The following is a 10709-nucleotide window of genomic DNA, read 5'->3' as shown; positions in this document are numbered from 1 at the left end:
AATATTAGTACAAGGTATAGTACAAGGTATCGAGGGAACCCAATGTCTTGTGACTTCTTGAAGGACCCATGGCTAATGGGTCCACATTTGTTTCATCATGTTTGCACTCATGGAGATGTTGAAGCAAATTAGTCAACCAACTTTTATAGTAAACACCAGAGTTAGTATTTGTTGGTATGTTTCCAAAAGATAATGTCAATACAAGGTGTTGAGGGAACCCAATGTCATGTGACTTCCTAATGGACCCACGGCTAATAGGTCCACATTTGTTTCATCATGTTTGCACACATGGAGATGTTGAAGCAAATTAGTCAATCAATTCTTATAATAAATACCGAAGGTAGTATTTGTTGAAATGTTTCCAAAAGATAATGTCAGTACAAGGTGTTGAGGGAACTCAATGTCTTGTGACTTCTTGATGCACCCATGGCTAATGGGTCCACATTTGTTTCATCATGTTTGCATGTATGGAGATGTTGAAGCAAATTAGTCAGCCAACTCTTATAATAAACACCGGCGGTAGTATTTGCTGGCATATTTCCAAAAGATAATGTTAGTACAAGGTATCAAGGAAACCCAATGTCTTGTGACTTCATGGTCCACATTTGTTTCATCACGATTGCACTCATGGAGATGTTGAAGTAGGCCTCGCGAATCATATGCGGGGGATTGAAAAATAAAGCCGCTTGTAAGTAGAGCATGAAGCCAAAACACAGTTGATGAGATTTGCACACTAGAACCATAACAACTGCTACAAAATATAAACCAACTACTTGTCACCTGAAAAAAAGGTACTCTTCCGATCCTTAATATAAGACCCATTTAACTAATTTGATTAGATTAAGGAAGTTAGGTAAATTAGTTAATTATAAGAAAAATGACACATTTTTCCTAAAACACCATAATCATCTTTCTTAATACCTCATCTTCCTCTTCTACTTGACTATGGTTGAGGGGATATCCATAGAGGTAATTTAGAGAAAATTGATAAATATGAGAAATGGGTCTTATATTTAAAATCAAAACCAACTCAAGAATTGGGTTCTATATTAAGGACCGGAGGAGTACTATAAACCAACTACTAGTAGAACAAAAACAAAACAGTAGTAAACTAACGACAGAGAAACTAGATTTAACAATTAGTAAATAGATCTCTAATTGCAACATCGCTACTCATTCTGTAGTAATCATTATACTGGTGCATCATTCCTCACCATCAACGCAAGCCTTTTTGCAATAGGCAGCTTGTAGAACCGTGATGTGAGAATTACTCCCCTCGATCCCCTATATAAAGTACTTCTAGAAGAATAAATTAGTCCAAAATATAAATCACTTGAAGAATAAGTAATGCTTATTTGTTAATTTTTTTCCCTATAATTAATGTGTAAATGTAACTTCGTGTATTTTTCTCTCTTCTTCACACCCTCTTTTAATATGGGTAAAGTGAAAAAAAACTTATTTGAGATACATTTAATAAGTTAACTACTATTTCTTAGTTCTGATGAATTAGTTAAAGTGACATCCCAATAGCATCAAACTAAGTGTGAGTTCGTCTGCAGCTAATGCTTCCAGTAACCTAACCATCTCCCCATGCCGTGCGAGCAAGAAACACACCAAAAGCAACATGGGGCAGTCAGATCTCTAATGCATCATAGCTCTAATTAATTTGAATCTGAGATCGTACTCTTCCAATCTTTAATATAGTATTCCTCCCGTCCTAAATATAAAACCTTTTTTGTGGTGTAATTTACACCACAAAAGAGATCTTATATTTAGAATCGGAGGAGTATCTAATTGGAAAGTTAATGCTAGTTCTATATATAAGACCCGTTTCATATGTTTATCATTTTTTCTCTTTATAAATTTATTCTATTGATATTTTCCCAACAATAATCAAGTAAAAGATAAAGGAATGAAAGTAAAGAAGATGTATAAGATGTTTTAGAAAACACATATTACATTAACTAATTTAACTAATATTTTTAATCTATTTAAATTAGTTAATTAATTAGGTTTTATATTAAGAACATGATAAATACAATGCTTCGCTGAGCAAAGATTGATGGCCTTCTCTTCCTATAAGTAGTTGAAGCTGCCATACATGTTGAGGCCTTACCTCTGAAGGATTGGAGGTCATCATTGACCTACACCGACTGTTGAAGGAAATGAAGAACCTGGCATGCTAATAGAAGGAAGAAAGGGTATCACGGCAACCAGGCTGAGCTTCCTCAAGCTTACAATGGCGAATGGAGTGATTCCCAAAAGTTTCGTTATACTTTAATTTATTCATATTATTATATACATGAACAAGGGTGATTTTATCTAGAAACTAGAAATTTATTATCATAGATGTGACTCATCAACATGATTGATATCTTGGTAAAAAAAAAATTGTGATTGTGAAGATAAGGCAAATAAAGATCTTCTCAATCTATCAACACAAAACAAGATAATCATTGGATAATGATATTACTCATTTTATTTTACAAGAGTAAATGTGAGTTTAAATTATAATAAAATACAATAGTCTTATTAATAGATAATTCATGGATATTTTATAATTTTCAAATCTTTTTTTTTAATTAAGCCTTTAACTTATAATTTTGTAGTATCTTTCATGTTTTTTTTTTAATTGTGAGCATGCCTAATAAAATTTCAACTCCAGCTCAAGTTAATTCCTTTGTTTCCTTTTCGTTTTTGGTCAAAAATAATTTTTTGGGAAGACTGTTTTAAAACACTAATAAAAATTTATTGCTTAAGGATCTCTACATTTAAAATCTAAAATTTATTTAACAATTTAAAAGCAATCTATTTTCAGCAGGCGCAACTTATTTTTCACAACTCATTTTTAATTATATGTAAAAAAAATATTTTCACATAACTGAAAATATATTAATATGTTATACTTTTTTAGCGAATAAACTAAAGATAATAAATTTTATGAGATTTTTCAGCAAATTTTTTTTTCCCCTTTTATTTTAGATTTGGGGGGGGGAGTCACCGATAATTTGGCCCCTTGGCAGACGAAGGAGGTACGGTCAAGGGTTTTTCCATTAAAAAATGAGCAGAGGTCGTGACTAAACGGGGTCGTTTGGTGTTCGGCTACGCCGCCCCCAAGAAACCCGGTAAGCGAGACGGAAAAACATTGAATTTCGTACCTCATCTAGTTTGGACCCGAACCCAGGATACCACGCCCCTCTCTCTCTCTTCTCCCTTCCACTTCCCTTTCCCCCTCCCTCTCCTCTTGTCTCTCGCACTGCGAAACCCTAGCGAGGGCGTTCCCTCTTATTTATCTCTTCTCTGAAATCAATTGTATGCTTTGATCCTGGCGTCTTCGAGGATTCGATTCAAGAGGTGAGTTTTCGGGAGCACTTTTCTTCTGGAATACTTCAGTTCTTGTTTTTGTGTGCATATGTCTTCTTCGGGGAAATTTTGGAGTTGAATGGTTTAGGTTTATGATAGATTGATGGATTTCGCGGATCTGGTGTTAATACGGTCCCACCCGAACGGTAGAATTTAATATTTATCCCTTCAAATTGTATAATTATCCAAATTTTCTGTGACTGAGGACTGGATGGAGGGTTTTTCTAGGAAATTATCATGTTTTTTATTTCCGCACAACGATTTGTGTCCAACCTTAATTGGAAATTTAGTTATATATGCAGGGTCCATAATATTTCTGGAGTTCCCGATAATCATTAAAATTGTCCTTTTCTTCTCCTTTTTTCCTATTTTTCATTAACCTGATCTTGGTTGTACAGATTTGAGCAGATGATGGCTGAATCTGTATGTGATGGACGGAATGTTGTTTTGCCTAAGTATTAAGGTCCGTTCTGAAATTTTGGTGCATTGGTTGGTAAAATTTTGTGTTCTTAGTCTACCCATTGTGGTTGACTAAACCGTTGAGAATGAGTAGTCATGTGGACTGGTCAGCTGACTTTTATTGGGTCCCACCACTGACTTGATCAGATAACTACTTGTCATTGATCTAATTTAGATCTTCTTATCGTATGTGCTCTGTAATTTCTTACTCTGGACGTCTGTTGACAGTCTAGTTACAGCCATGTTGGTAGAAGAGCCTTGTGACGCTGAGCCTGGTTTGTTTACATCAAGATGAAGAACTGAGGGTTGAAGGTCATGCTTATTTGTCTTCCCACTGCTCTGTTGGCGGTTTGGACTAACAATTGTCGCAAGAAGCACATCGATCTATAAGCATGACATCAATCTAAAAGCAAATCTTGATTTTTACTATCATAGGGTATCGATTAGGGTTACCTAATTTGTGGTTAGTCACAATACGCATTTATAGTAGTGACATGGATACGAAAGGCTATATTATTTGCAGCATGGAGGGGAAATTTTGGTGTCTATATTCATTTCAAATTAAAAATAATATTACCTCCGGTCCTTAATACAAGATCTCATTTGACTTTTATTTTGGTCCTAAATATAAGACCCCAATCCATTTTATCTCTCATATTTATTCTCTTTTTTTCTTCTTTAAGATAGTCCTTCTAATAACGGTAGTTTTAGCTAAGATGCTTTATTAGCAAGGATATTCTAAGAAATACAACACTTATTTATAACAAATAACTAATTTAATTTATTTTCTTAATCTACTCAAATTAGTCAACTAGCTCTTGTATTAAGGCCCGATATAGTATATTATTTTTTAAAAGTCAATCCCATTCCTTTTTTTACAGCTTTGGTGTTGGTCTAGACTCTAGAGTGTGTGCATCTACCATCGTCTGCTAATCTGCTAAAACATCGGAACCATTGATATCATTCAGTTGCTATTTATTTAAGTATAGCTAGCAGAGAGATAGGCAAAATCATATCTCAGAGTGATTCTGGAATAAGATGGATGGTTAGTGAAAGCAATTTCAAACCCAATGATACATTGATGCCTTCTGAGTGACTTTCTTGAAATAAAAGTTCATTATTTGAAGACTATGATAATGTACAGGAATTTGTTCAATAGGCATTATTGTAATAATATTTTTGTAACTTCTATTATGGTTTCAAAATCTCTGGCCTGGAACAATATGTGACATTAGTCTTTTTACCTTGGTTTAAATTTACTGTCTTGTGTATTTCAATCATACTTTAGGTACATAATCATTTGATTCTTGTTACTTTATTTATCAATTTATTGGCCTATCTTATAATATGATTCATAATGTGGAAATAGGCTGTATGGATTCAGGATCTGCGACGCAGCATGAAAGCTATTCCTTTGTTTATGAGAAAGATGCCTTTTTTTTCATTTAATTAGACTGTAACTCATATATTATAGCTGAGATTTTCTCTAAATGTTTATTTTTTATATTTACTGTAGCTTGAGTTCGGTCAACAAAATATAATGGATGATGATTGTACAGATGGATAAAATGTCTGCTCCTTCATCACGGGAGCGCGCACAACGCCTTTATGAGAAGGTATTTTGTATTTCTTCTTGGTCATTATTGACTGGTATACTTACAAGATAACCAAGCAGAGAATTATCTGTCTAGAGCTCACATTTTTAGCCTAGCAAAACGTATTAGGAAATTTGACTTTTACTTACATGGTTTCTTGCAATTACGATTTTAAAGAATTTTTGTCTCAATTGAAAAATCTGTACATATTTGCATTAAAAAATTTATTCATCAAAACTAAGACTAATCTTGTTATTAGTAAACTCCTGTGAAAACTATTTGCCATTAGGACTTTTGGATAATTTAGTGCTTTGTGGCCTTTACCATTACCCAGCCTTCATTGGCCATTGCCATAGTGGGTCATGTTGGCAAGACCCCCCCCCCCCCCAATTTTTGTATATTGCTCATTTAGGTGCCCTGAATATTTTTGGATTCCTAATCGTGGTGCTCTATTGTTCTTGTATCTTTGTTGAATATGTTGGATTCTTAACAAAAATCATTTGAAAACATATTATTATACCGTTGTAGAGGCTTCACTCTCTTTGGGATTGATTAATTAACCAAACTAATGATTATAAAAACCTGCTTAAAAATATGAGTTTCTTTGTTTCAAAATTCACATTATTTATGAAATACGTAACTTATGTTAATAAGCCTCACAACAAATGTTACAACTAACAGAAGAGATTGTCATCTTAATATACTGATTTGTCAATAACTCAGAATGTTGAATTGGAGAACAAGCGCCGGAGGTCAGCTCAGGCACGGATCCCATCAGATCCAAATGCCTGGCAACAAATGCGTGAGAACTATGAAGCTATAATTCTTGAGGACCATACCTTTGCTGAGCAGCACAATATTGAGTATGCCTTGTGGCAGTTGCATTACAAGCGGATTGAGGAGTTGAGGGCATACTTCAGTGCTGCTCTTTCTTCCACAAGCTCAAATTCCACACAGGGGATCAAAGCCCCTGCACGACCTGATAGGATAACTAAAATAAGGCTGCAGTTTAAGACCTTCCTTTCAGAAGCAACTGGATTTTACCATGATCTTATTATGAAAGTAAGAGCAAAGTATGGTCTTCCACTGGGGCACTTTGAGGATTCAGAAAATAGAATTGTCATGGAAAAGGATGAGAAGAAATCTGCAGAAATGAAGAAAGGTTTAGTATCGTGTCACAGGTGTCTGATATATTTGGGTGACCTTGCTCGGTACAAAGGACTGTATGGTGAAGGTGACTCTGTAAATCGCGAGTTCGGAGCAGCTTCTAGTTACTACTTACAAGCTGCATCTCTTTGTCCATCAAGTGGGAATCCCCACCATCAGGTTTTTGCCGTTTCATCATTTGTTCTTATTTATTTGTCTGTTTATATCTCACTTTTTCTGAATTGATGATCGTGGTAATTATACTCCAGTTTAATAAATTTGTTCTTTTCAGCTTGCTCTGTTGGCTTCATATTCTGGGGATGAGCTAGTTACTATCTATCGGTATTTCCGGAGTTTGGCTGTGGAGAGTCCGTTTACAACTGCCAGAGAGAATTTGATTGTTGCATTTGAGAAGGTATTTCAAATGTGATGTTGATTGTGAGATATCCTTTTATCATGAAAATATCTAATATCTTGAGAATTTTCTTCCATTCCTATTTTCTGTTGTACTATTTAACTCTGACATTCCTTGTATATTGATGGTTTGAATGCTGAAGTATTTTTGTGATATTCAAATTCAGCTATTCGAACCTCTCTTACTGTTTGATACTGAAACCTAACAGCACTACGAAATGGCAAGTTGTAAATATCTGGTGGTCTAGGGGAAGGCATAATGAGCCGTCCTTGATTTTCTTTATCTTCATTCTGGGGATCCTTTAAGTAATTGTCTTGTGTTATTTTAACTGGATATTCTTTTATAGAATCGTCAAAGCTACTCTCAGCTCCCTGGTGATGTCAGAGCTCTTGGAGTGAAGGAATCTTCTGGGAGGTTAACTGGGAAAGGAAGAGGAAAAGTGGAAACGAAAGTGGCTGTCAGGAGTAGTGGTGTAGAAGCTAGTCCTGGAAAAGATGGAGCATCTAATATGCCGGAGAGATGCAAAAACTTCTGCACTAGATTTGTTCGTCTAAATGGAATCTTGTTCACACGTACAAGGTAATTATTCCCTGATTTTTTTTTCCCCCGCTTCTTTGCACATCTCTGTTTGCATTATACTAAATAGTATCAATGCGTGCACTTTTTTTTTTTTTCACTTATTTGTCTCTTTTCCCTTGTTGGTAGCCTTGAGACCTTCACTGAAGTTCTGTCTCTGGTTAGTGCTGGCCTGCGGGAGCTTCTGTCTGGAGGACAAAATGATGAACTGAATTTTGGCACAGACACCCTTGAAAATGGACTTGCAATTGTCAGAATTGTATCTATTCTTATTTTTACAGTTCATAATGTGAATAGAGAATCTGAAGGTCAAAGTTATGCTGAAATAGTGCAGCGTGCTGTTCTACTTCAGAATGCATTCACCGCAGCTTTTGAGCTGATGGGATACATTGTAGAAAGATGTGTACAGCTGTGTGAACCTTCCTCAAGTTATCTTCTACCAGGCATCTTGGTTTTTGTGGAATGGTTGGCCAGTTATCCAGATTTTGCTGCTGGCAGTGATGCAGATGAGAACCAAACAATGGTCAGATCAAAATTTTGGCATCATTGTATATCCTTCTTGAACAAGCTACTTTCAGTTGGGCCAATAGCTGTTGAGGATGAGGAAGAAAATACTTGCTTTAATAACATGAGCAGGTATGAAGAAGGAGAAACTGAAAACCGACTTGCTTTGTGGGAGGATTTTGAGTTGAGGGGATTCCTTCCTATTCTTCCTGCACAAACCATCCTGGATTTCTCAAGGAAGCATTCCCTTGGAAGTGAGAGTGACAAGGAAAGAAAAGCTCGGGTCAAAAGGATTGTATCTGCTGGAAAGGCTTTAGCAAATGTTGTCAGGGTTAATCAGAATGTGATTCATTTTGACTTGAAGGGGAAGAAATTCGTAATTGGTGGGGAGCTTCAAACAGTTGATGATATTGTTACCCCCACCTATTCAGGCATGCCTAATGCGGAAGAGCTGGTGCAGGAAAATCCAGCTGACAAAACAAAGGCAGGAACTGCACTGCCAAATCAGCATTACTATTTGGACGGAGATGAAGATGATGAAGTTATAGTTTTTAAGCCTATAGTGTCTGAGAAGCCAGCTGAATTGGTCATTTCAACATGGACAGCTCCTGAAGGCTTGGAACCTGTTCAGAAGGCTTCTGGTGGGGATAAAAAATTTCATGCAAACACTATTGCAAATCCGTTAAGTAATCTAAACTGTCAAAATGTTTTTGATGCAAATTTGAGCATGCCTGTCTCTGCTGGTGGTATGTTGCCTCAATACCTTCAAACGGTTCAGCCACATTCTTCGAGGTGCTTAGAGGAAATTTCTCTTGCTAACAGTTTAAAAGATCTCACCTTCTTGGAGAATGGTCATGTGATGAAGCCTGATCTTCAGGAAGCTGCACGCATCCCCAATCATGGAGCACTTCTTGTTCCCACCCAACAACATTCTTTTAGTGCTGGCACTGCTGCTTTTTTTCATGGTCTCTCAAAAGCTCCAGAATCTGTAATACCATCCAAAGTTGATGCTGTTGCAACTTCTGGAATTTCAGTTGATAATGTGGCTGCGAATGCATCAACTGTGCAAGCTGGTTTAAGTAAAGCAGTTAGTCGGCCTGCTAGGCACCTTGGACCGCCCCCTGGTTTTAGTGCCTTTCCTTCTAACCAAGCAAATAAAACTAATATTTCAGATTCAGTTGGTGGGAATCCGATGCTGGATAATTACAGTTGGTTGGATGGATATCAATTGCATTCATCAACCAAAGGATTGGGCTCTAATGGTCCTCTTACTTTCTCCCATTCAAATCCCCAGCAGGTCATTAACAATAACGGCTTGGGTGGGACAGTCAGCTTTCCCTTCCCTGGAAAACAAGTTCCACCTGTGCTGCCTCAGGGGGAGAAACAAAATGGTTGGCAAGATTATCACACTCCTGAACTCTCAAAAATTTATAGCCAGCAGCAGCAGCAGCCGCAGCCGCCGCAACAGTTCATTGCTGGAAATCAACAATTCACTCCACTCCCTGAGCAGTTTCAAGGACAGTCGACCTGGACAGGTCGTTACTTTGTGTGATGTCAGTATGAGAGTATGAATGGTATGCATCAACTATAAATTAATTGCTGCTTGCTTAAGACATGGCTGAAATCCTGTTTTGTGGTATCTAAACACAAACATGTTTGACTGACTTGTAGGTATTGTCAATGTTCTACTCATTGCTTATCCATCGTTAAGACTCCTCTGCTGCTATGTCATTGAATATTGTTGGAGTTTATTTGGCCTTGACTTGTTGCGGGCGCTTGGTACAAAGAAAGGTGAGTACTGATTCCTTCTTGAACTCTGATTTTTTTAACACGAATTATACAGCTTGAAAATTGCTGAGAGTTACATTTACACTCTTCTATTGTCCAATTGTGTGTTGATGTTTATGCTGTTCGAGCCTGGCAGCTGCTACCAGGATCCCAAAGAAGGGAATGTGATAGCACTCGTTGTTGCTTCTAAATCTGAATCCCTGAATGCATGCTTATTTAGGGTTTAGGGGTGAATCTACCTCTGCTTATTCAATTGTGCTCTTAAAATTATGTAGATTTGGCTGAGCTCTACTGCCCGAAGGAAGGATGACATGCAAGCATCTTTACAGTTCAATATTCATAAGAGTAAATGCCTTGTCTGGTTGAATGAATAGGTGTTAAATAAAGGATTATCCCAGTCATTTTGGGGCCTGTATCTCCAGGGATTACTGGTATGACAATGGTTTGTTCACTTCTCTGGTGGAAATGGCCATGATTCACCTATCAGAATTGTTGTTACCTTCATCTGGCTGCCCATGATATGTAGTGCTAACCCTTTATCCGGCCACAAAGCTTCAGACTATATAATAAAGGCCGGTAGGAGGAATAAACTGGGTGTCGTGGGAGTCAGAGTTGGATGTTGGTATATTAATGAACCTGGGGCTCAAGTGATCGAGTACACACGTGTTTGCTGGTGGCGTTTAGGGTATGATGAGTGTTATATGGCTCATTTTATCGTTTTTCTTCTCAAAGTTGAGATGTGAATAAAGAATTCTGTTGCGTGGTGGATATTTTATATATGTGTTTATCTCCATCGTGGTAAGAAAGGAAGAATGTATTAAGGTATCCCCCTTTATTTTGTGCAGTGTTCTATGTACAGGATC

At 36.9% G+C, this 10709-nt stretch overlaps 1 protein-coding gene across 2 annotated transcripts; it reads left to right on the top strand.

Moving 5' to 3' along the window:
- Positions 1-3122: 3122 nt before the first annotated feature.
- Positions 3123-9780, top strand: LOC114760206 (protein SMG7-like). Of its 2 annotated transcripts, XM_028949469.1 has the most exons (8): positions 3123-3354; positions 3762-3826; positions 5339-5438; positions 6141-6743; positions 6856-6978; positions 7325-7557; positions 7684-9632; positions 9730-9780. In XM_028949469.1, the coding sequence occupies exons 3-7, from the start codon at positions 5367-5369 to the stop codon at positions 9608-9610; spliced, it is 2958 nt and encodes a 985-aa protein (XP_028805302.1). In that variant the 5' UTR covers positions 3123-3354; positions 3762-3826; positions 5339-5366; the 3' UTR covers positions 9611-9632; positions 9730-9780. The 2 variants fall into 2 exon arrangements, with proteins under 2 accessions (XP_028805302.1, XP_028805303.1); XM_028949470.1 differs by lacking the exon at positions 3762-3826.
- The last annotated feature ends 929 nt before the right edge of the window (positions 9781-10709 follow it).

Source organism: Neltuma alba, unplaced genomic scaffold (genome assembly GCF_004799145.2).
Source record: "Neltuma alba isolate B1F8T4 unplaced genomic scaffold, ASM479914v2 tig00010947_pilon, whole genome shotgun sequence".
Taxonomy (NCBI): domain Eukaryota; kingdom Viridiplantae; phylum Streptophyta; class Magnoliopsida; order Fabales; family Fabaceae; genus Neltuma; species Neltuma alba.
This window is presented reverse-complemented; position numbering and strand designations above follow the sequence as displayed.